The sequence below is a fragment of the Anguilla rostrata genome, chromosome 2, assembly GCF_018555375.3.
Source record: "Anguilla rostrata isolate EN2019 chromosome 2, ASM1855537v3, whole genome shotgun sequence".
NCBI lineage: Eukaryota > Metazoa > Chordata > Actinopteri > Anguilliformes > Anguillidae > Anguilla > Anguilla rostrata.
The window spans coordinates 16288101-16315379 of NC_057934.1; the positions used below are offsets into that span (position 1 = coordinate 16288101).

General features: G+C 38.0%; 1 protein-coding gene across 2 annotated transcripts in view; it reads right to left on the bottom strand.

Annotated features, from left to right (window-relative positions):
• Positions 1-23958, bottom strand: part of rbm20 (RNA binding motif protein 20) — a 50432-nt gene extending 26474 nt beyond the window's left edge. The window contains exon 1 of one of the 2 annotated variants that reach the window (XM_064320794.1): positions 23643-23958. In XM_064320794.1, the coding sequence (XP_064176864.1) occupies positions 23643-23773 (131 nt within the window). In that variant the 5' untranslated portion in view covers positions 23774-23958. The remainder of the gene's footprint in view (positions 1-23642) is intronic. The other variant, XM_064320795.1, reaches the window with a different exon arrangement.
• Between the last annotated feature and the right edge of the window lie 3321 nt (positions 23959-27279).

Here is a 27279-nt window from a genome sequence, read left to right on the forward strand (position 1 = left end):
TGTACTGTGTATACACAGTAAAACGTTTTGTGTTAAATCAACTCTTACAGGGTATATATGGTCCCTTTTTGACACATATGTACTCTGATAGAGCTGAATTAACCATGTGCTATTTACTCTGTAGCAATAATATATGTATAAATAAACATTTCCATGGTCACAGGCTTGAACTCAGAACTCAGAACTCAGAATTGGAGAATATGCTAAATGTCTGCAACATGTACATGCAGCTACATACTACAAAAATACAGTGTCAGCAAGAAACTCTTTGGTAAGTCTTTCTTAAGGTAGTTACAAAACACGGAATTTGAGAAACTGCTCTTTCCCATTGATAATTCACCACAAACCACAGTTTTTAAAAGGAGGAAAGACATTGAAATAAGAGTGATGCCTCATAACAGCATTTAACACATGCAATCAGCCATGACTCAGAACAGTGGGCAGTTCTTTTCACAGTTTTAAAGCACAAGTGATCACACTCATATAGTCACAGACCATAAAATAAATGATCACCCAGTGCAATTTAAGTGAAGGGAAACTGTGCATTTTGACACTTAAGCTCTACATAAGGCCAACATCAGGCTTATGATATGTGAGAACAGCGCAGACACTCTAAGCAAGCAGCGTATCAGCCCACTAACTGTGCTAAGATTTACAGCCCTGCGGTGTACCAGTCAATACATTGGTAGGGGAAAGGTTGTGGAACTTCACTTCCATTATGCACTTTAATTGACAATAGCAACCACAGACTCTGACAAATATGCTTTGGTTTTAGGATGCCCTTTTGTGTGGCAAAACAACAGCCAGGAATCCACTTCCAGTGTAGTTCTCTGTTATATCACATGAGCAAGCATTTTCTGTACATACAACTCACTGCATTACTTCATCCATTTGCTAATTGGTAAGGCTGCAACAAGAGCTTTAAAATAAGCGTCATACCCTTGATTATACAAAAGAAATGGTTTAAAAATAACTGGAAGTTGAAGACTGATTTCAGCCCACTAGGTGGAGCTGAAAGAATTTCCAACTTGTCTCAGTAAACAATAATACAACTGCCACCTGAGGGCACCATATAGCATATTTAAAATAGCAGCACAGTTGGCGCTTTGTTTTGTAAGACTTTCACAACCAGATCCTTGTGGGCTTTGTGCACTTTGCTGTGGACATTTATTATTTCACTGTAGTTCAGCAGGGGGATGTTATTATCGCTTGGAGTAAGCACACCTTTAAAAGCACAAACCTGTCTGGAAACACAGGCTTCAACCAGGTTTCGACAACCTGCCTGTGAACACGCAGGAGCATTGGCTATGGGCTGAGCCCCTTTACTGCTGAGCACGAGGGCCATGCACACCGTAACCATGCTTAGAATCATTATACAAAGTCTATTATAAAAGCGCGAGACAGAAAATATGCTGATCTGCTATGTCATGGAAATAGAAGTTCACACATTCAAACCATTGATAAGAAAATGAGTGCTGGAGTTAGCAAAAGTAACAAGTTTCTGGCATAATTTAGAAATAGAATCCTGAAATGTGTGTGGCAGTGTGCAGTTGTCAAGTCACCCTGGAAGCTGTGAAATATAAGATGTAAAAATGTGTGATAGGGCAGTAACTTGAAGTCAGGAACCGATGACTTTTTATATGTCAGGAAAACAACACAACTTTTTTGCCTATTCTTTAAATGCATGTACTATTAGTTCGAATGGTAACACAATGAATGGGATATAGTCATACAGCCAGACAAACAGACAGACTGAAATGAATGCAATGGGATGAATACTGTGCATGAGCAAGTTAATTTTGCCTGCAATATAAAAATACATAATTGCTCATAAAAATAACAAAAAAAAAAATCTCTCACATTAAGATTTCATTGTTTAGGGTCCCCTGCTGCTGAGAATTGACCTGTCAAGTGAAGACTAATGAGGAGCAGACACGACCACCAGGAAAAGCCAATCCATCTTTGCAAAAATGGGACTACGACCACTTTTCAACAAATCAAGCAGGTCACATCAAACTGCCAAGTAATCATAAGGTGCAAAGAGGGCGAGATCATGTTGCTCAGCTGCTGATCAGTACCAAACGGCATCCAGGACAGCTGAGAGACGCCGTTATTTATTGCCAACCCCCCCCCCCCCCCACCCCCCCGGTACAGGAGCTGAGCAGTGGGCATCAGCGTCACGGGTTTGGATGCGAGGCGACACTAGTCGCAGATGGGGCCTTGAGGCTCGATTGCCTTCTCCATGGCAAAATGAGAGAAACGCACAGTTTATTAGAGGCAATAAAAACAGTTTTATTAAACCACGTAAAATTAAAATCCCGAATCTCCCTGTGATGAGTGTGTGCAGCGCTAAAAGGATGGCACCCCTTCTTATCTGACACAGTTCCTCTTTCCCCACCGGCCCCTGATGTTCTTACTCAGCACCTCGATGGCCTGGTTGAACTTGTGTTGCGTAATGCATGAGGGTTTATTATGCACATTGAGAGTGGCTTTGACCAAGCAAGAAGTGAGCCCCATTGCAATTCTGTGCCCTTAAAACTTGGGACATTCTTGTGAAGTTATGATGATGATAATAATAATAATAATAATAATAATAATAATAATATTATTATTATTATTATTATTATTATTATAATTATATTTTGTGCTTAATAGTAGTAGTAGTAGCAGTAGTAGTAGTGGCGGTGGTGGTGATGGTGGTGGTAATAGTAGCTCTCTTTACGTCTGCCTGGACGTATGCATTTACTTATTGTAGAGATGTCATCATGCAGGGTTACTTACAGATTATAATATAGGGCAATATAACCTGTGTCACACCTACAACTACCAAGAAGACAAAACCTGAACCAATATGATGTGCAGTCATCTTTGCAAAGCAACTGGTTATTCACACATACAGTAGCACACTGACTGCATTTTAGATTTTCATACATTTCTGAGAATATTTCACCACATTTGTCAACTGATACTGGCATTGTACGCCATTTTGGCTGAACGCTTGTGCTAAAAGATTAAACTGAAAAGAAACTGTTGACAATTAATTTTTAACACAATAAGGGCAAACCTCTGCAGAACTAATGAGTGATGAGCTGTGTGAAGAAATAAGGAGAAATAACAATATTCAAATGCCCAGGCGCACAAACAGTGGCATTGGTTTTGGAGATTTTAATGATAGTGTATCAAAGGCACCTCATACTGTGCCTTGCATATATAACGTTTCTGCCCAGTGATCCTGAATGGAACAGCTTGTGGAGCCAAATTAAACTCCACAACAGCTGCTTCATTAAGTTGCTGTTTTCAAAGCTCAAACTCAATATTTTTTTTCTGGTGAAATATGATTCAACTCTCAGACAGGGCTGCCTGAGGATGACCACAGCATCTATCTCAAAAGATTGGATTTGATTTGATTTGATTTGATTCCTGCAATCCAAATGTCCAGCTGTCAAAGGTCCCATTTATGTTCAATCTCAAGCAATCTGTGATTCACGTCTTGGAATTGAGACACAAGCCACCGCAGAGAAGTCCAGCTCTAATACTGGCTAGAGCCTTGTTTTTTATCAACCATGATCTCAGAACTACATGCAAACTGGAGTGTGCTCGTTCAGGGGTGATGACAAGCATCAAGAAAAGTGGTACAGTTACCGTACCTGTAGCTTGCTGACAGCATCTGTCAAGCTGATTTCTGAAATGCCGTGGCCCTCCCTTGGGCGACGGGGAACTCACGTACAGAACGACGAAGTGAAGCACTTCATTTGTAAAAACAGCTGCGGCACTATTAATGTGAGTCAGGCCAATGGCCAAAATAAGTGTTGAGCACCAACATTTCTCCATACTTATTCATGCCCAGGGGTGCAGCACAAAATTCTGGGCCCCGTGCACGAACAGTCTCTGTGGGCCCCTTTAAAATTGTAGACCAAAGCAAACTAGTCCAGGCCTCCCCACACCCCTCCCCCCACTGTGACGCCCCTGTTCACTTATGTTCTTTGCATGTGGGCAAATTTCTCACACCTAAATCATTCAGGCCCCTGTCTACTCCTTTTGGCCAAAAAAAAATTTGAAAAGGCAATTTCAAACTCTAAGTAGACACAGGTCTAAATTCAATCGTTGTCTGTTTTTAACTTATAAATGTAATATGGCACTTCACAATAACGTTCGTCATTTTTGTCTTCTTGCCGAACTCAAGAAACTGTATTTGTAATTTAACATTAACACTCGCATTTTATTATGAATGAATTAAAGGAGAAATGTTGGTTGAATCCACACCAGGTTATATTGATGGTGGCAGTTATTAAGCAGGTTTTTAATCATTTCTCAGAGAGCAACTCGTCAAATTGAAGAAACTCAGATGAGGCTGTGAAGGTTTGGGCCTTTCAGAGTATAGTAAATGGGCAGGATTTACAAGGCCCTTTTTGGTGTGTTCTCGATGCTGCGTGACACTCCTGTTGCCAAGCGCCTGCCCCCCACCCCCCACCCCCCACCTCACGCGGGCTAGGTTCAGAGCAAGCATAGCAGATTACCATCTGTCAGCGGCGTCAGCTTGCGAATGCCAATCACAGCCCGTCACATGATCTGGATTAGATGCCTGGGCCAAGTGAGGGAGGGGGGCGGGGCTTGCCCAGCACATGCACATGCTGAGGCCCTTCTCTCTCCTCCACTTCCTTGGTCCACACATGGAAAAGTATGCCTCCTGCCGGGAACCACAGCAGTGGTTTTAAAGTGACTCTTCCTTTCCCAGCTCCGTGGAGATGTATTTCTTGACATCTATGACATCATGGCAACTCTGGACAGATGCGCACAGTTCCTACCTCAAATCACTCGTCTTTGATATGCATAGTACATCACTCTGTCCCAGAAGTCTCCACTGCAGCCAGTCCACCATTAGTCAAGCCCATCTTGCTGACTTTATTTATTATATCAGCGGCCCAGTTGTGGCCCTACTGTCTCGACTGTGATGGAATGCTGGTCACGACCAACATTTTTCATAGAGCTTTGGACAAATGGACTTGAATCCCCATGCCCTGTTCTCAGAGATTGAGACATAATATCCTCTGTTGTAATCTGAGTAAGGTTTCTATGTCTATTGCTACCTAAACACAAAAAGTTTAAAAATAATCTGGCATTCCAGAAACATAATTTCCATTCCCCGAAACAACTGAGGTCAACATAAGATGATAATTTCAATATTTATCGAAGTTTCAATTTAATTTTGCTACCATGTGGCTGAGATGTTTAGCCTACAAATTCAGTGCCGCATTGAATTTTGGTTTGTGTGCTAACTTCTCATTCCTAAAAAATGGGATAGTCTCATTTCTAAAAAAAATTGTTTTCTTCACTATGCAGTAATATTACTACTTAATTTTCTTAAATACTACATAATCGCATATATTATCTGATATGTTATTTCTATGTGATTAACACTGTGATTTGTTGACACATTTTCTTTACACTAATTCACTTGTTCCATTTTTCTTTTTACTTCATTGTGCTTCTATGAAAGTACCACATTTATGAATAAAATCATCCAGGATGGATGCTGTACTTACAATTGGGTTGCACTATATTAGCACATGCATGCATCACCAGTCAGCTGTGGCCCAATGATAATTTTTTTAACGCATGATTGCTTTAAGAGTCTTTGGCCTTGCACAGGCCTAAGTGGTCAATAAATCTTGTATATGAGACGAAAACACATAAACACTGCTGTTCTGCACCAACGCACGATATGTATGTTAATTATGCTCATCTAACACTGTCAGAATTTCTCCAAATATCACTGGCTAAGGGATCAGATCTTTTTGATAAGCAGTATTTATTTAATTAATCTAACATTTAAATTGAACTATTGTCTTCACCAGGTTCCATCTGATAGTATATGTCTAGCCACGCCCCCTGCCCGGACAACATTCATTGCCTTTATTCTTTTCCCAGATGTTCTGTACTGCACTACACTGAGAACCATAGAGCGCAAGGGGATCCCGTGGATAACCGGTGTTTATTAGTGCTGGAGGACGCTAATTTTTACAAATTAGGTGTAAAGCCTCTGAGATCCTCCGGGAAAGGCAATGAAATGGGGCATGTATGAAAAATATCAATGATATCCATCTTCATTTTCCGCTTCTGAAGTTTGAACTAATACTCTTGGGAGCTACAGGCCCTGCCAATCACGGCAGCTGGGCTTTGAGGAATGCAAGCCCGTATAATGCGCCACAGCACCGCGTGAAAACTCTGGAAACGGAAACGCTGCGTCAAACTGGGGACGGTTATTGAAAAAGTCCCAATATTAAATGATGCCTTTTTTTAAACTAAGAAAAAAAGCAGCAATATACTGAAATGCAACAGATGGAAATTAAATATGTTCCAAGCAAGTAAATTAATAATTGTATAATAAACACAGCACAGCATGCAAACAGAGAGGTCAGTGATGAAAAAATACCCGCAATATGCAATCCCGCATGAAGCCATCCAACTGCAATCAAGATTTGTGAGGAAGCCAAATCGCCCTTTGCCAAATTTTTATAAACAGCTAAGAACACCCAACAGTTCCAGACAGCTGGGGCAAAAAAGAAACTAGTGTGAAAAGGAACAGTTGGCCTAAACTATTTTCAATCTAACAGTTTTCACAGTCCCTGCTGCAATCACTGTCAACAAGAAACTACAGTATAATTGTGTGTTAAAGGCTCTTTGTCATTTTATTTATTTATTTTTTATTTTTTTCCAGTGATTTGCTATTCATGTCTGAACATCTTTTTCCAGGCAGAGAATCAAGTTTGTTCACAAACTTTAAATGTCTAAAAAACTCAAATGTTAAAAAAAACCTGCGAAGCCTCCAAAATAATCACCGCAAAATGTTAACGAGAATGAATAACGAGAATTCATATTAATTAATATGATTATCACTGGCTGCTGCTTTGTTTTACATAGTATTTGTAACACAGGGTCTTAAGAAGTTCACTTTGACATACACTGCATGACCAAAAATTATCTGGACACCTCTTGGTCTGGGGCTGGGGTTTGGACTAGCCTCCTTAGTTCCAGTGAAGGCTAATTTTAATTGCACAGCAAACAATGACATTCTAGATGATTCTGTGCTTCCCAACAGTTTTCGGAAGTCCCTTTCCTGTTTCAGCATGACAATACCCCCGAGCACACGATGAGGTCCATATAGAAATGGTTTTGTCGAGAACAGTGTGGAAGAACCTGACTGGCCTGCACAGAGCCCTGACTTCAAATCCATCCAACACCTTTGGGATTGATTGGAAAGCCAACTAGGTGTCCACATACTCTTGGCCATGTAGTGTATATGAGTCACCGCAGTCGTTAAGATGAGGGGGATGACATTTGCCAATGGGTGTGTCACTGTCATAGTATCACTGCAGCAACTCCAGACATAAATAAACAAATTATGAGCAGGGGATGAAGTCTGCACTAACACAAGCAGCCAGCGGCTTGTTTAGTTTATTTTGTTGTTGTTCCAAGACTTGGCGGGATGCTTGTACACATGAGTTGCTAACACCACCCAGGTTATCTTTCACAAGTGCTAAATAGAGTGCTAATGTGAAGTGGCTGTTCCTGTGTTATTTCTTGGTCTGGCCTATACGCTGTATCTGTTCTTTATTATTATTATTATTATTATTATTATTATCATAAATTCTAGTAGCAAATATTCAGATGTGTTCCATGAGCCCTGTCTGAAGTAAAATTGTACTACAATTTTGATTATGCCTACAGTCATACCATTTCTTAATTGTTCAGATTGCCAGAGCAAGCTCATTACACTAGCACATTAATTGAGGAGACACTGCCTATAAGTATTTAGACAGGAAACCTTTCTCATAATTTGAATAAAATGTTGTTAAATATCTCAGAAATTAATTTGCCACACCAACTGACATGCAGTTTACCCCAAGCATTGTTGAATTTAATATATGATGTTGAATATATGATGCTAGCTAGTAAATTTATCATGTAGCAAGTAAATTTATCAAGGTTTGTTATGTCATTGTTTCCCACGTGTGTCTTTTTCAGAGACATGTGCTTCCCTGTTACCACCTTATATTTGCTTTGGGTATGTGGCAATGACATACACAGCCTCACTTTTATCTAAATGCATCTATTAAAATAGAAATTTAAAAAATACCTAACATATTAAAAAGCTAAAGTTAAAGATAGCTCTAAATTTACTTAAAATTTGACCTGTAAATGGAAACAAGTCTGAACTTTTGACTAACTACCTCTAAGTAACAACATCAGACTTTTCTGTGGGTATGTAACATATTTCAGAAGCTAATGAAACAAAAACCTGAATGCTAGTACATCGTGCTGAGCTCTTTTTTCATAATTCATTTTTCAGAAAGGGAAGTTATAGTCAATAAATCAGAGTTAGCAGAGTCTAAGAGTCTAAATCTGACTCAGTCAATTGCACAATCGTGCCTGCATGCACACGCATGCACACACACACACCCAGACACCCACACACACACACTCACACACACAAATACACATGCTATTTAGACCATGGCAACGGAATTCACAGTCAGGGTCCATTTTCAAGCCAGTTTCTTAATTCCACCTATCATCATGGCACATTAGCTATGGCCCCTGTGATCCTTCTGGGCCAATCAATTGTGGCAGGGGGTTAATTGACAACAGCCTGTTTTGGTTGGGTTATGACAAGTGGATGACAAGAGGATATTGTCCAGTTCCCCACTCCGTCCGCCATCACATGGCACCTGCATTGCAGAAGGCAATTAACATGCCTTATCCTGATAAGTCCTCTGCTCTATAGAAGGAATGTGTACATACTCCGAGATAGCGAGAACTAGAAATAAAAACTATGTCCTGTGCACCAAGGAGTCTCCTATTATCTGGAGAGAATGCTATTACTTTAGCTAGTGTCAAAATGAGCTTGTAATAACCTACCTTCTCTAAGGCATAACAGCCAATTGAATAAATTGTACTTGAAACATTATCTTTCAATATCATATTGCACTAAAAATTATTAATTTAAAGCTCTTCGAGATCGGTCAAATGTGAACAAAAACAAAGTTAATGCTTGTAACTATGTTAATGCTTTTAACCACACCAAATGACTGTGGTGAAATTCAGAAAATGTGGACAAAAGTGCTTCCAGTGAAGAGATGAATTCTATAGGCCTACTTTCTTAAGTGTATTGCAATAGTTATATACCCCCACAGTGGTGTCAGCCTAGTTATAAAATCATTATTATTCAGTGTTGTGTGTGCCGTAGGAGGAACTGAGTCATTCACACCTGAAACCCTGTCATATGACTCATTTCACACTGAGCAATATTCCATTTTGAGCATCCAGAGATTTTAAATTCAAAAACTTCATAAATCAAAGGCAAGACAAAGGTGTTTGAACTGCAGCTGAAAAAAATGCATTAACATAGCAAATCTTTGTGCTATTTACATTAATTTAATTAAAGCTTATTGCTACTGGCACCCATATGAATAAATAAATGAGAAGGCACATCAGTTGCTTTTAGAAGTAGACCTTTATCTGGATATAGACATAGAGCAGCCGTCTTATAAGGAAATCAGTAAAGGCTCAAAGCTACACACCCAAGGTTTTCCGCTTACATCTTAAGGGTTTTCCACTTACATCACAGCCATCAAACATCATTCTTTCTTGAGAAAGGGTTTCCATTTGAACTGTGCCAAGTGTTCATGTTGAGTTTTTGCCAAAATATGAGGGATTCTTTGCAACCTGACACAGCTGATCTATTCAGCACTACATCGCTGCATGAACATTAGTATTGGGTTTCCTCTGTGGAAAGTCGGATCGAATAGTAATTATTTAGGAAAGTGTGAATTAAGCTATGCTTCTCTATGTAAGAATTTTAATTTAACTGACAGTCGGGACTGAAGATAATCCCACTCTTGCCTAAACATCATTAGTTTGGATCTGTCGCTCACAAAGTCCAGTTTGGATCTGTCAGTCACAAATTGGGCACGATTTCTTGGGCACAGCTCTTACTGCCGCAATGAATGAATGAATGAATAAATAAATAAATAATGCATTTGTTTACTTCAGCTTTCTGTTTAATCTTTAAGTGGTTGCATCATCTACCATCTGCAGCATAACACTGTTGGGAAGATCCATTGCAAAACTGCATGCATCGCTGTCTGGAAACATTCTCTCATGAACCATGATGTTGGAAGATGTGGGAGACTTTTTAGCAAGCAATAGCTGATGTAATGCTTCGTAAGTATGTATTAATATTCTACATATAAGTGTGAGTACAGTTATGTGTTTCATGTGCATTTCTGCATTGCTCATATTTCATTTTCTTTATGCTCCCTTATGATTCTCTTTTTACTCTTACTCCTTACTATTCCCAGACAGTTTGTTAAATTGTACATGTAATGACAATCATAATCTCTTGGAAATGAATCAACGAGTCAACACAATGAGTCAGTGTGAAAATACAGTAAGTAATACAGTGTGTGACATTAATGAAACTTTTGATATCCAGTACAATTAATGTCCAATTCATCCATAAAGAAAGAGGTTAAACAGTATTTTAAAGCTGAACTTATATGCACATTCTTTGTAACCCAAGGTGAAGTTTAACCCAAAGTTTTTTGTACAGTATGCGCATATCACCTGTAATCAGGCAGACAGCACAATCAGGGAAAATGAATCGTGCATTCTGAGATTAGTTTTTTCACAATGAACTAAAAAAGACTCAAATTTGCCCCTAATTATTCAAACAGAACAGCTGGTGTGAGACCCAAGTGACTCACGGCTCATTAAATTCTATCCTAAACTTCGGGGGGAAAATGGATCTTTCTCATGAATTCAATTAATATTTATAAGTTTAGGAGTGCTGACATAACTGAAGATTTTTTTTTTTTTTTTTAACAATCTGAGCCCAGCTTTTGTCATTATTTCAAACCCACAGCGGTAGACAAAGCATGTGAAAGCCTGGGCAGACATTGAGAAATGTCCTTTTTTGACTGTCAACAAGTCAACAAGATGTCAGCCAAATGTTGCTCATGTCCCATAGGCTGACTAGGTCAGGTGACATACCAAACCCCCCATACCGAATATCAGACGTTGGTGTCCCTTAACATTAATGTGGTATCTAAAATTACAAATGGTGACTTATAAAACTGTATTTACCCCCGCCCACCTGCGGGTGAATCCATGCCCCAGTGGCATAAGGTTTCCGTAATCCTTTAGCCAGTGGAGCCCTGGTGAATACCAGACTAAACATTGTCCCCGTGACCCTAAAGATGGTTTTCAGGCTAAAATGGTACCTCTTTTCAATGGGGCTCAAACTGCTTTCGCGAAGAAACAGTCACACATCGGTCAAGGTTAAGCTTAAATACATTGGAATATGTTATGGGACAGAGCTGCAGAATTTTGGAGCAATTTATTATAATGTTCCACCATGTCCATTTACTTGAAGAATGTTTTCACTTGAAGGGAACAAGAAATCCCAAGACAATAAATCCAGGAAACCGTAACAACAATTTTATCATGGACTACCAACCTCAGTTTTCATGACGAATAGCGATATCCTTCAAATACAAAATATAGTAACCGAATGGCATGATAGCACAAACTCATGACATTGCATGGAAAAGTTCAGCTTTTTAAAATGCAGGCATATCTACATTATAAAGATTTACAAAACATGTTCCGTGCTTTACTGACTCTACGATCTTTTTGTCAAAATAAAGGCGGTTGTGTGAATTACAATAAAGTACAATCACTTTATAGTCGCAGATTTTAGTAGCGTCTAGCATTCCAACCATCTGCTCTGTCTGATTCTGTGCGTATGAACGTATGCGTGTACAGCACAATGACTTTGCTCTGCCAAAAAATGGTAGGTGCGGTGCTTCAGTCAGGGGCTGTGGAATCAAACCTTGACAAATTCCAGCTGCTGTGTGATCTCAGCAGTTATACAGGGAATGGAAAAGTATTAATAGCTGCATTGTGTGTAGAGGCAGAGGCTTTAACTCCTGATTGGATGACCAAAATGGAAAGCTATCAACAAATGACAAAAGACAGAGCACCGAACAGAAATTATTAATACTTTTTCCCTCACACAAAAAAATGGCCCTCAACAACATCCACTTTCCCTTTTAAATAGACTATATATTTTTGACTAACCTTTGTGATTACGACTCTATCTAGGTTTGGCAACATTCCCTTGTACAAATAAAAGGGATGTAAGGCAAAGTTTCAATATCAGATTCAATATTATCTTTTTTCCCATAGTATCAGTTTATTCATTTAAAAAAAAAAAATCACCAAGTCATAAAATCAGCCTTAACTATACCATTCCGCCATCTCTAAAATGGGCTATGACATTATACTTGCCCCCCCCCCATCCCCAAAGTCAGCTATACCATTTCACTCACCACCCCCATCACCAAAATGGGCTATACCATTACATTCACCCCCCCATCCCCAAGAAAATGTCCGAAAATATTGTTTTCACTCGCTACTGGGTGATTGTGTTTATTATATTACCCATTTAACATGTCCTGTAGAATGTTTGAGACCAAGGCAACCTGCGTCCGTGTCAGAATTTAGTACCAGTTTTAAAGGGGTGAATTGCTGATAGCCTGACACCAGGCAACAACAGACCTGGACAGACCTTAAGGGGGTTGTTTATTTTAGAAGCTGCAACATACTTTAAATGAACACTGCAAGGCGGCTTGGCCAGATCTCTACCCATGATGCAGTGCAATGGGTAGATTAGTCTGCTGACAAAGAGTGTTTTTTTTTTTTCAAATACGGTTCTCTAGTTTCACTCATTTTCAAAGGGGCAGAGAGAAGGAATGCCCGGCACACTCCCCTCATGATCCTCCTGCCCCCGTATATATATATATATATAATATTTCTCCTATAGAGTACATGCTGTTAGTGCACCAGTGCTTAACCCGTTAAGTAGCTAAAGCTGATGTGGAAACATGTTCTGTTTCTCTCCACAAATTAAATATTGGTGTGTGTCTGATGCACGTGATTATTACTTGGAAAGGAGCATACCCTAATAATGCAATATAAATTTATAATAAAACTGTTACATACTCTTTTCAGGGAAACAATTAGACAATCATTCAACTTTGATAGGCATCTTTTACATGCGATCCAATAATTATACATGGTAGCAGTATATTTTTGTGCCAGAAATTCTAACATGGAATCTCATGCCTAAGTACAGGTATTTAATTTGTAATGTCTGTGAATATTCAAATCAGCACAATTGTTTCTTTAATAGTTGGTCCCTACCTTTTTGCATATAACTGCTATTTGAAACTGAACAGCATGGAGTTTTTTGTTATATTTTTAATTAATTGAAAATTTCAACCACCCCCCAGCCCTTAATTTTTTTAAAAATCTTAAGTTACTGCTTCATGGCTCCCACTCACACACACAGTGGCTTTAGCACTACTGCTAAAGTGCATGTCCTCCTCTAGCGCATTCATAAGAGAACCAGTGAATATTTTATACCTCACAGTCCAGACATCACTGCAGGAGGAAGATTGCACTGATTGGGAGAGAGGTGTGTCACTCACAGTTGTCAACCAATAGTCTGTGAGTGCCAGGCATGTTTTTGAGAGCTAATGCTGCAGTAATCTAAGGAACCCTGGCTGACTTTAGCCCTCCCTACCCCATGCCAGCACAAGGCTAATTGTGTCACTCTGTTGTGGGCACTTTGTCATATCGGCTGATGACATGCCGAGCATGAGGCCCAAAGCTGTGATTATAAAGCTCAATATGGTGACAGTCTTAAACAGGAAGGACTCCCAGGAACCAAGTTCCTATTTACATATAATGAAATAGCATACACATATACATTTCTAGGCAATTTTTCACATAATGTACAACATATTACCATCATAAGAATACCAGCAATAAGAACATCTACAAATAAACTCATTCAAGTTTTGGTCATGGCAAGACCAATAAACAGTAAAGTTGTTTCATAATTTAGTCTCTGGAGTTATTAAAAACGAATTGAACTGCACCCAGAGAAATGCACCACAGATAACAGAACAACAGCATAGATAAAATATAACCCAAAGCCAGTTTCTGACCACTGGTGACTGAAAGGAAGCTTCCTGTTCAAGGTAACATGTCTTTAAGTAGCATTTTATATCTGGTAACCAGATATCTGGCTGTCCTTGGACAAGTACCACCACTTGACCCTTTGAAAGGATCATGGTCTTATCGCGTCAGACAGCTATGAACTTGCTTCACGTTGTATCAATGTTTAAACAGAAAAATCTAAACCTTCACTGAAGTATTCATCAACTAATGGATGGACCAGGTGGATGTGGATGCTAATAAGGGAAAATTGCATGCATCTTCAAAAAGCATCTACTGATGCAATGCGATCCATCAAGCTGGGATTTTTAAACACCTAGATAATTGACCTTGGTCACTTTAAACCTGTGTATCATGATCATTATTAATCCATCTTCAGCTGTCTTATAAGTAAGTCCAAAAGACTGCCATCATATCTGTGGGTCTTATTAGCCTGAGATTACAGGTCACAAGCCAGTAATGGTCTATAGATAGCCAGCCCCTTGTGTGTGCGGGAGTATCCAGCAGACAGAGTTTACTTACCATCACAGTTCTAGAATTAGAATCTTAATATAAAGATGATTTTAGGTGTTCTGCATTTTTCAGACCTTTTAAATAGCAGCAAGTGTGCTTTTTAAATAGAGCTGACTCCAGTATGTAACCTAATTACTTAATATTTTTCATTAATTTAAGAGAAAATAAGGATGAAGTCTTAAGACTAAGTAATGAATCTCAACAGGAAAGCATATGAGTGTTCTTGCTTTCTCTTATATGAGTGTTCTTGTCCAACACAAATAATGTAGGCAAAAGAAAGAAGATTATAAAGAGGATGTAATTAGCACCATTTTCTTATCTTGTTTATTGCACAGGAGGTTACTGATATCAACGATTAGAATAACAGGAAAAAATACAAATCCGCATACTTAAAGCAAAAGAAAATAATTATACATTGTGTAAAGAAAAATGTAATGTACTTAAAGCATATTTAATCCACAAAAAACATTAATGCACAAACAAGAATGTGCAACATGTTGAAATACTTGAAGCCAACCTGATAGTTGTAATATTGAATTTCTGCTTCTTATTTGGTCTTTAGTGGAATGAAAGAAAACATTTCAGCTATAAAATTACTGCTGACCAGGATTTACAAGAGACTAAATACTGTAATACAGGAGAGCTTGCAACTACCTTATTAATATAATTTGCTATACATTTATAACAAGAATATTTTTCATTCATTTAAAAATGTATGCATTGTGTGATGTAATTGTATGTGGCTCCTATGTCAAATTAAAAGTTTGGAAGTATCAAATTGGTGTAAAAAGTATAAAAAGTATTTCAAAAAACTATATTTTTGGCAAATCAAGCATAAAATATTTAATTTTGATTTATTTCATATGTTTATGTTTAATTGATAATTAATAACTGCAAGTACCTATTAAAAAATAAATAAACCTTGAATTACATTTCTGTTGTGGTATAAAACATTGGTATAAAAAAAAAATTGTGTTTTATAAATTAATAGTTAATAGAAATTTTTATATTCATGTTCATTATGTTCGTAGGATCTGGACAGTAGAATTAGATCCTAAAACTGACATGCTTTATTTAAATTATATAAAAACATTATCATTGAAGAGTCTGAAAGAACAAATTGCTTAAACTGGTTCCTAACTGATTAGTTTAAATACCTTTAAACGGCTTATTAATTATTTAGTTAACTGAATAACAACTTTTGTTTTCCTGTGTGCACATGCTTCCAAAACGGGTTAATGGATTGAGCTCTCCCTGAGGAAGCGAGGGAGTTGAGACTAGGGAAAGGTAAAGAGATCGAAAACTACGTGACGAGGATACAAAAATTTGTTTTTTTTTTTGTTTTTTTTATTTGTGTGTGTTCAGTATGCTTGATTCGCACATCAAGTCAAACACTCCTGCAAGCTTAGGACTCGGTTCCCAATCCGGACATGGCCAGTGTTACATGGTTCCGGAGGTTTCCACGGTGTTCTGTGTCAGAATTTGCAGCGGGACCAAAATCACGTCATCGTCTGTCTCAAGGATACTCCCTTCGTATGCAATGTTTTTAATGCCAAATAAATGGCTAGATTAGATGTTATATGCAGTGGCCACCCAAAGTCTTGTCAGACATGCATCAGAGTTAAAGTTCAGATTAGAAATGCATCCGTGTAAATGTGATTTGCTTTTAATATGACATTTTAATGAGCCTCATCATGAGGCAGCAGTACATACTGTTTTTACGCTTAATACCCTATTTATATTCTGTATGGCTTTTCAACGGGTTTGAATTGAGATACCTATTGAGTTTTATGTGTGGATATCATGCACATGGCGAACTGCTTAGGTCAGGCATCTCAAACGCTGAAAGTGATAAAAATAATATTTACAAGCAATGATAAGTATATTTAAAAGAATAGTTAAGATAGTCATTGATTCATAATGCTTGACTTTATCAAATTGCTCCTTTACATTAAATGAAAAGATTTCTGCCAATGTGTGCATGTGTGTGTGTGTGTGTGTGTGTGTGTGTGTGTGTGTACTATACATAACTCTAATGGGACTGTTTTCTGCTGTACACTTTTTTACGTTGTTAGTTGCAATGTTTTTCCTATCGAAAGAATGCTAACATAGATGTATGAAAGCAGAGAAGGTAACGATGAAACTAAAACCGTGCTCTGTCATGCATTTTATTAACAAAAACTCCCAACAATATAGTCTATGCAATGTCCCCCAATTATGAAATTGTGCTGTATCATCATCTTAAATCACATTTGTCATAGTGTCATACTCTATTTACGGTTAATGGAGAAATGTTACCTTAATGCTGTAGCGTTGTTTGACTAGACCGTTTTGAGTGAATGAACTACTACACTGAAATCATTGGCTAAGTCAGCTACTTTAATGAGCAATTAGGTCTGTTGTATGAGTAGTTTGGGGTGATTGTGTTTGACTTGTTTTACAAAGCTGCTTATTATCCTGAGGTGCTGTCTTTTAAGAAGGACCTCAATATAAATGGGGCTTGGGAAAAGTGATTAGGAGAAGAGAAACCGTGCCGTAAATGTCGTGCATACTCGGTGAGGCAAACAAAAAATGTTTTCTTTTTACCCCCTCAGAAAACCTGCTGGCTGTCTTGTAAAATACTCTGCATGCTTTCAGTGAAACAACTCTATACTCAAACAACATTGTCAAAGCTTGTCACTTCAGTCATCACACCACAGCACAACTTTAGGCTATTTAAAAGTAGATAAGACCGCTTCCTGCCATGTGCCTGTGCTGTCATGAACATTTGCATAAGGGTCTCATAGTTGTCCTGTAACATCTCCTCAGTAATTTTTCTCACACTTTTAGCTAGTATATGTCACCAGGAAATGGTCAGTTGTGATTTCAAAATGGTCTCCATAGAAACTGTGCTCATTTAAGCAGGAAATGGACACACCAAGCCTGTCTCACCAAATGACACAACTACTTGCCTTCCAAGGATGGGCCAACTAGCAGCACAGAAACAAATACACATTCCCCGCAGAGCAAAATAATAATTAAAATTAATTCAGTTTACTAATATGATGTCCATTAGGGCTGCAGTAATGCACATTTAGCAGTTAAGCTTTGTGGTTATAATGTTATTTAAATGTCTGTTTTATGAAAGACAACTGGTTCAGTGCATATTATTGTGTTTATCATCTCATTAAAAAACCTTGGAAAACAACTGTAAATAGTAAAGAGCTCCACATTTATATTTTATGGTCTTTTAATGCAGTTGGACAACAATGTATTTTCTCCAAGGTAATGTCCATGTTACAATCATGTTGATCAGCATAGCTTCTAGTATTGCAATACTCCACAGCCAGCAAATAGGGACAGTTTTGTCGAGGGAGACATAATTTATGATAGCATCTACGTAGTTTGTAAGCTCAAAATACTAATTCGCAAATACATTGTAACTTCCTTCTTCACACTCCATGTGTCAATACAATGATTTCAGTATTAATGCATTTAATAAAAAAGTAATTTCCCTGAAGGATGCCGTATAATCAAGGAGATGTTTAACGTGAAAATGTTTAGGCATGAAAAACAAATTTAAACATTAATAAGCATTCATAACTGTTATTTGATTATAATGTATAGCATAGGAGCTCTATTGGTCTTCAATGTTTTGTTTTATCCTCGATTACTTGTGGTTTGGATGATGCAGTGTATTTAAGCTATTTTAATCTTCACAAAAAAGCAGTTGCACTCAATATTATTGTCCTCAATGATATCTGACCTGGTTTTAAAAATATGAACCCCACATCAAGATAGTTATGGAATCACAAGGCACCAGATAATATCCCACTTTAGCCCCCATTTTTATAAAATTTAAGTTGCGGGCCAGCACAACTGATGCTTAATGCCCCTCAGCTACATGCAATATTTCAAATTGTTACTTTACGAAACTGTCTATTACTCTTGAGAAAGCACAGCAACAGTGTACTTTTAAAATTTAGATATAAATAGACAACTAAATAATTTTCTTTATCATCATTCTTCTCTATCATTATGTACAGAAAATATTTTTATAAGTTAAAAAAAATTGTATACTACATTGTGAATGGAGATGACGTGCTGCATCGTTTTGTAATCATAGAAGCTGAAGATTCATGCTCTCTCATGTTTCCAATATAGCCCGGTGGACAAAGCATTATTCTGAGCATAGTCCTTTTTATTTCTTCTCAGAACCTTAGTGTGTAACTCTAGATTCCTGCTGTCACAATAGCAGCCGTGTACAAAAACAAACAGCTGGAATATAGTTTTTTTTTTCTTTCTCAAAAATACTGTATATTTATCAACTGAAAGAAATTCTGTTTTGCAGCTGTATTTAAAAAAAAATATTTTTGGTGCACATTGTGAAACTGGGATTCTAAGAATACTATATATTCTAATATACTGTATATCCACTATTAGGCATGTCAATATATTACCAGAATATGAGCACAGTTCACAGTTACAGAGAAGGAGAAACATATATTTCAGACTAAAAGTCATGGGTGACCTGTAGATTCAAGGAGGCACACAGACATAATCCATACATCAGCCAATTTTAAATACCTTTCATTGCTACCAAACCAGATCAAGTCCTGACTTATAAAAAAATGCTCACCGCACATTTTCAAAATGGTTTCTATAGCCTTTGAAACACAAGGAAGCATTGCATCGGCTAAACACCAAGGTCGTGTGGGAGGTCATGCAGCATTGCAACATGAACCTAAATAAAGAGTATTAAACTTTATATGTGAGCCACATGAACACCGGTTGACACTTCCATCGCGTTGGGCCCACATTCCCGTGATCTCCTGGCAAACAGAACAGGCACAAGAGCGAACAAATGCAATCCATAAGAACGCGCATTCTCCTTCCAGAGAGAGAGGAACGAGTCACATGCAGGTTTTTTAGCACCATTGTTAGCTTTCCTTGCTTTTCATACCATTGGGACAACTGGCTCTGCGGGCTAACAGAAGAGATCGAGTGAGCCTGGACAGTGGTAAACAGTCAGAAAACATCAGGGAAAGCCTAAAATCGTAACGCCCTAATCCGGGGTTCGAGGCAACTACTCCCTGCAGTGACAAGCCGCTCGGGTGATATAGAGCAAGCAGCTGGGTGGCAGGGGGTCGGGGAACAATGACAAAAAGCACATGCCTCACCAATATGTTGATAATGCCTTCCACATTCCAGTACTCACAAATCTGTTTACATAGTCTATCACAGTCTATCAAAGCATAATGCACTTTTCACTGTGAATCCCCTATTGAGATACAAAGGCCGGAGTTGCATCAATGGAATTCACAACTCCTAGCAGCAATATAGCTATAGGCTACACACCCACAATGCTATGACACAAGACAAGCTGAAGTGGGTTAAAACTTACTACTAAAACATGTAGTCAAAGTCTACTCACTGACTGTTAATAAAATAGTAATTTATAGTTCTGTAGTAACAAATCTGCCTCCTAAAATTAAAAGGTATTAGGGTGTTGTTACTGGCACTGCTGTTATTTCATCACATTTATTTAATCGCATTTTAAACTGGCACCATGAAGTGGCTACTGTGCTAGCCAGTTTTCATTTTAAACTGGTTAGTACCATGAAGTTGTTATTTTGCATGCATTCTGACAATGTAAATGTATTGTAAATTATGTATTTAAAAATGTAATGGAATTGTACATCACTAGACATGTTTTTTGCGATTCAAAGAAAAATACAATATAAATTTTATGGTGCCTCCAAATGTTATACATTTGTGAAAAGATTGTATACTTCTATATGCAGATTAGTGTAACAAATGCAATTAACAAAGCAAAATAGCCTCTAAAACTGTTTTGAATGGTATATCTTGATATTGAGATTGTCCTGTTTACTGTTTTCTGAAGGTAGTTCATACAAAAACACATGAGCCATAAACTACAAAAAGTCATGAACCACAAAAGCTACAAACTACAAAAAGCATGAACAGTTCTCTGACTGTGTTCTCTCACTCTGAGTGCATTCAGTTATAGTGGGAACTGCATTTGTGTTTGTAGTTATTTTAAAATGGCAGGGAAATTGTACAAAAGCTATGAACTACTACAAAAAAACATAAAATAATGCAACATATTGCTATTGGGTTTGTGAGTATCTTGCCAAATTTATCATTAAATAGCCCATGTTTTCCTTTACAGGCATGCGGAACATGAAACAGTTTGTCTGAGAAATGGCAAAATATTTGGAATATGAGGAATACTTTTTCCTGTAAATCATTTTGAATGGCAGGTGGCATAAATGCTGAAATTGTTAATGTTTTAAAATAGCAGCAGCAAGGAACACTGCCATAAATGGGCACTGCTTAGCTTTCATCCTCTGGTGCCGTTCCCCATTAGATCTACACGTGGGGCTATGATATTCCTTCACTTACCCACTGCTTGCCAAAATCTAAATTGTTTGCCAAAAGTCAGACAAACAATTATGAATGTAATTACTGTGCACAACTGACCAAAATAAGTCAATTAAAAGAGTGCATATCCAGCACCCACAGTAAATGTTTAGGTCAGAGCAAGATTTTGACGATTTTGTTAAAAAAAATTATAAAACAAAAAAACAACTTCCCTGCATACCCAAAAATCTCATTATTAAACAACCTAAAGATTTTATAAATTATGTTCAATCATAAATCGATATATCATAGACTGAACTAAACTCTTGTTATGTCTTGACTTCATAATGCTAACAGCTCCTACCTACTGTAAACTCCACGGTCATTCTGTTTCAGTTGCACGCAATATACGCAAAGGAATTACATGCAATGTGCACTACAATATACAAAGTTAGCATTCATCAATATGTATATGAATTCAACATTCATATGGGCTACTGTCTTTAATCCCCTTCTAGTATTGCTAGCACAGCTGGATATAATCTTTTAGACGGAATTTAGGAACACACCATTATTATCTAGATAAACTCTCAATTTAGTAAAATTTATATTCTTATATTTTAGCTGCTGGATTTTATCTCTCTGTTATTCTAATTAAAAGCTAACTTAGTCAAACAACAAATTACAGATTATATTATTCCTTTATGAAGGATACATTAGTTGAGCTTCATAATAATATGGTAAATATATTTTATTGTGGACAGTTCAGTGTGTTGTATTGCATGTTTCCTTTTATGCCACGCACTGCAAGAGTGACAAAAAAAAAAAAAAATAGTGCAAAATGTGTTTCTCACAAATCAAGGTAAATAGTGCTCCACATTTACTAATTAATTCCTAACATCCAAGAAATTCCAACACAAAATACAATAACACACCATGATGTAACTACTCATAAAAACGGGTGGCTCCAATAATATATAAAAAACCCAATATTTACATTCTTCCCGTTACAAAGAAACACTAGACAATATTGCAATTTTACAAACTATGCAATAGATACAAACTTAACAAACTTCAACGGTTTCACTTAATTCAAATGTATTAACCCCCTCCGTCATAGCCTAACACTTATGTTTAAACACGATACATACAAAATGTTTTTTTAAATATGCAATGGTAGTATTGAGTAAAATGCCATGTATCCTCTTGTTTATCAGATAAGAAAACTATATATTAATGTGTGTGTCAAATTATGAAGAAATTCTTTGAAATTCATACAGAAGTTCTACAATCTCACTCAGATGTATCTCTTCTCCTGTGATTCACCTCTTTAAAAAGTGTTGATACTCAATAATGACTTTACAAATACTGCGATATTTGTATTAAATATTGCAGACAATCATTACTGAATATTTTGTTTTTAGCAAAGTAAAGTAACTTGTGTAGTTATAGAAAAATCTGTAAATATCTTAGTTTAAAAATTGCTCAATCCATTGGATGGAATCCTTGTTAAATATTTCCAGTTTATACACTACATGTTTTATGCACACAAATTAATGGAAGTGTTTCTACTAAATGCATGTCTAATTGATGTCTAAAGTGATGACTACTGTATACGAGAAAATGCTATCCATTTAATGGTCTGCTCAGCCAAGCAGTAAATAGTTTGTTCTTTTTTTCAAAAGCAAACTTTCAAAATATTCTATTTATTAGCAGAGAAAGGTACACACATTATTTCAGAATAAAGGAATATTTTAATTATCCTTACCGCATCACCACTTGTAAATGAACAGTGGCTCACTTTGTTCAATGTAAATTAAATGTTTCACATCATAAGCTGTAAAACTGCTAAACAGAATATTGACTGTATTTGGGTAAACTGTTTAATCTTTGGATTATGGGATCACGATCACTTGCTTTGTGTTGTTGCTTTAGCAAAATGCAACTTCATTGTGAATTAATCTGACATAAGCTCATACATATAACTTTATTTGAAAAATGATATCAAACAGGATGTTTTGGTGAGAAAATAATAATGAAAAATAACAACAGTGACTGTGAACTACACAGGGCATGTCCTTCTGCACATGACCAACACTTCTATCAGAATTGAGTAGACTGGGTCTCCTTTATCTGGTCATACATCCATGTAAATCTCAGCAAAGTAGATCATGTACTCAATCCCTCAAAGTACGTGAGCAGTGTCTGACTACCATCGGGAATATAATACAGATACATACAATTAAAGGCAAAACATAGCTGATGAATTTCCTTTGCAATTGTATATTACCAGTGAATGTTAACTGAATAACATATTCTATACATTGTACCTGTATCATGTTTTGGACAGCCCTGATAGTGAAAGAGCTTTGTTTCTTGCCTTGTAGATTGAGGCTTGTCCCTATTTGACAGGTGTTTATTGATGATTTTCTTTGCTATATATTGGTATTCTTAACATTTAAATGTATTTCTGGGCTGGGTACAGGCATGTGGGCAGTGTTATTGAGGGAGAAAGACCCTTTCAATGGCATAATATTCAACAAAAAAGTGTCCATATTTATGAATGCCACAATAGTTTTGTGGTAGTCCTAAATATAATGTTAGGAACATGTTCGCTCTTTTGTTTGCATTAAGTACGTGAAACCCATTGACCATTTGAAGCGTGCCTGACATATCCTTACCTCTGTATGTTTTCCGAAAAAGCTTTTGCCCCTGAAAGATCCATCTGTGCTTTGCCAGACATTTTACTTAGCTCGTTCTGGACGCCGTCGACGTGACCCTCGAAAACACTCTTCTCCCAGGCGTGATTCATGATAGAAAAGAATATTTCCACGTCCAGCCCACTCGAGAGCACCAGAAATAGTCCGAATTGCCTTCGCCGTATAAGACCACTGATAAATCCCGAGGGGGGGACTCTCCTGAGGAGAACGCCGGTGAAACAGCCTGTAGCGGTCACGGGAAACTTTGGCTAACTTCAACTTCTGTGCAGGACCAACAGCAGCGATGCCAGTAGCAACTCACCCCCCCCCCCCTCTTCCCTTACTGCCCTTCCCTCCCCCGCCCACCTCCCGTCCACTCACTTTCCCTTCTTCGACAGGAAAAGTAAAAAGACCAAGAGAAGCCCTCTTCAAAGGGAAAACCTGCAATTTAACGGGAATGACAGGAAACAGGTTGAAAGGCACTTAACCGACTGAGAGTTTCCAGGACACTCACACTCAGGAGAGAAGAGCTTGTCGACCCCCCCCACTTCGCCCCATCAGTCACCATCCACAGTCGAGCTCAGTGAAATCACAGTGTGAGAAGTGCCATTAGTCACTCAGTAACTGCTGATCAATTTAGCAGCTGTATGGCTTGAAACTAGTCCCCAGCACACAGTGTCAGATACTTAACATGTTGTGGTGGCCATTTGTCTGAGGTTACACATCTGTGTGCCAAAAACCTGGACTCATTCTATAAATCACTTAGTGGGAAGAGTCGTTATAAGTGCAAACACATAACCAACAACTGCTGGCCTTTCAATTCTATTATGTACAACCAACCTGTTGAGCTGATTTAATTACGAGTGTATCGTGTCTAGTTGTCAGTGCTCATTAATTGACTTGTACTCACGTTTTATGGTCTCTTTAGCCTGAAACAAAAATGACCAAGGGAAAAAAATATCTCACTTAGGCACTAATGGCACATTTTAATGATAAAAAAAGTGTTCCCAGTCTAAATTTGGCTTTCAAAAAGGTATGTTAAGAAGAAAATACCCTAGAAAAGCACAACCTTTGATACAAAAAAGGCATATTGTGCTTGTAATATTGTTTTAACGGGAAATTGCTGACAAAATTATCTAAATGTCGGTCTCCTTCCAAAAACAGCGGACAAACCTCTGGCAAAACCTTATTGCTGAGAAACATGTTCTGGTGTAGGGGTGATGCAGAACTCAGATTCCAAGATCTCCCTGTAGTTCTCATCATCTTGAACTAAAATCTTTAAAAATGTGTCTTACAATGAAAGCATTGTGATATGATCCAGTCATTACATAACATTTATTTGGCAGACAGATTTATTTAACTTGCTATTTGTCAAGTTTTGATCAGAAGATCAGAAGAATTTCATATTACACTTTCTTTTTTTTAAATTAAATGACATTTGCAGCCTCACAAGATACATTCACATCATCAATCTTGATTAAGTGAAATATACTGCAAATAAAAGCATATTTTGTGGAAACAATGGACTTAAAGCATGTGATGCAGAAATAACCTGTGAAAAACTGTCATATAAACCTCAGGTCATATTAAGGATTCTGGTAGGCAAGGCTAATAACTACTGCATGCATGCAGGGAGCTTAAGATGCACAGATACTCTCTGGGGTTTACCTGACTTGTTGTCATGGTTTCTGTGCATTGGTATTCATATTCTCTGTTTCTCACACCCCTTATTCATAAAATCACAATACACAATTTTTATTTTGCTACACACTCCCTTTTTGAATTTAGTATATAATTCAAGATGGTTAAATATCTATTTTGAGTAGAAATGTTTGCCTGAAGGTATTACTCACTAAAGAGAAAAAAAGGACTTTAATCCATTTTCATTGATAGGATTATATTTTCAGATTATATACAAAAATGGGTGGAAGGTCTTTCACATTGGAAGAAGCCTTATAGAAACATGCTACTACAATGTGCACATTTTTTATGCTTCCAAAGTAGTATAAGTATCTATGCAAATGAAACGTTTTCCTGTGTTCCTCTGCAAGGCCATTACCTTACATCTACATGCCATTTGTTTAAATGAATAATGCTAAAGTTCATGAAACATCTGACAAAATTCCTTGCTGACAACCACAGGAGCCCCAGTGCACACATTGCTGAGGCTCCAAATAACAATCCCTATTCTATTTTTAGCCAGCCAGCAAGCAGATGGCATTGAAATGACACGGCCAGAGCCAAACAAATGTGTCACAAAGGGTCTATTTTCTGAATCGATATTCTCATGAAATGGTGAAAGTACACATTGATGCGGCGCCACGTGACACACCGTTACGCAAATGGTACTAAGTTTCACCGTGCGACTAATTATAAGGTTTATTGCTTGCTGCTGAGGGTATTTTTACTGCAGTTTGTGTCATAATTAGAAATGCTGCGGGGCCCCTGCATAGCATGTCCAGCTTAAGCACTGGTTCTTGTGTACTGTTGGTGCTTAGTAAGTAGCAGCAAAACAGTCCAGCTCAAGGCTTCTGGTTGGCTTGTCTTTCTAATACACTGGGCATTGATGGACGGACAGTTCAGATTAATTCCTGACCATACCGGTGGTGAGGAGACCCAAAGAATGACCCAGGGCCACCCTGGGAGGGAGGGAAACAGTTGGCGGGATGCCCCTCTTCATCACACACCTGAGTGTCCTCTGGTCAACAGGGCATCTGCAGCCTGTCTCTGCTTTGCTGCTGCTAAGGATGCTGCTAATGCTAAAGAATGAAATGGAGTGATGGTTGGCCAGTAGTCACACACAGCAGAGGATGCATCATGCTCATGTGCTCCCAGAATTAATGGAGGACAGTGCAGCAATGCCGCTGGCTTACATGTGCAACCGGGCCTTCCAAATAGGAAGGGATATGAGACAAATGGTAAAAAGGAAGAGATAAATAAGACAGGGAATGTAAGGAATAGTAACAGGACACAGGATTAGTTGCAGGTGCACTTTTCTGCACATTTATATTGGCTAGCATAACGGTTATTGAAATATGTAGGGGTTTTTTTGGGGGGTGGGAGGAGAATAAATCGATCAGGAACCACACGCATTGTGCTACTGGGTGACTCATTCTGTAACATTATCCGTGTGGACGGAAGCCACAGTCAGTGACATCAAATCCAAACTGCACCAGAACTGACTGTGGGTGGCAGCGTACTCCGTTGCAGCGTTGCCGAGGGAGGGATTCCATTCAGCTGGACAACCGTGCCCCGTTCGCTCAGCAGTGACTCCTCTTGGTCGGTCGTGCACCCACAGCCTGCCTCCACACCTTTGACATGACGCGTCCTCCCCCAACTCAGCGTCTGAGTCACAGAGCTTTGAGTCACACGCTGGGGAGTGGAAAAAGAAGCAGAGGCTGTCACAACAATTTTGAGATTCTGTGCTTGGCAGCAATGGGCAAACATGATAAAAATACAAATGGATATTCCACATTCCAAATTTTCTGGAATTATTCATGACCAAAATATACAGCATATATTGAAATATATTCATATTTCATTTTTTGGACACGCAAAACTAAAAGTAATACCTTTGAAGGCTCCGGACTTGGTGTGTGCTAATTATTGTATGTCTGAC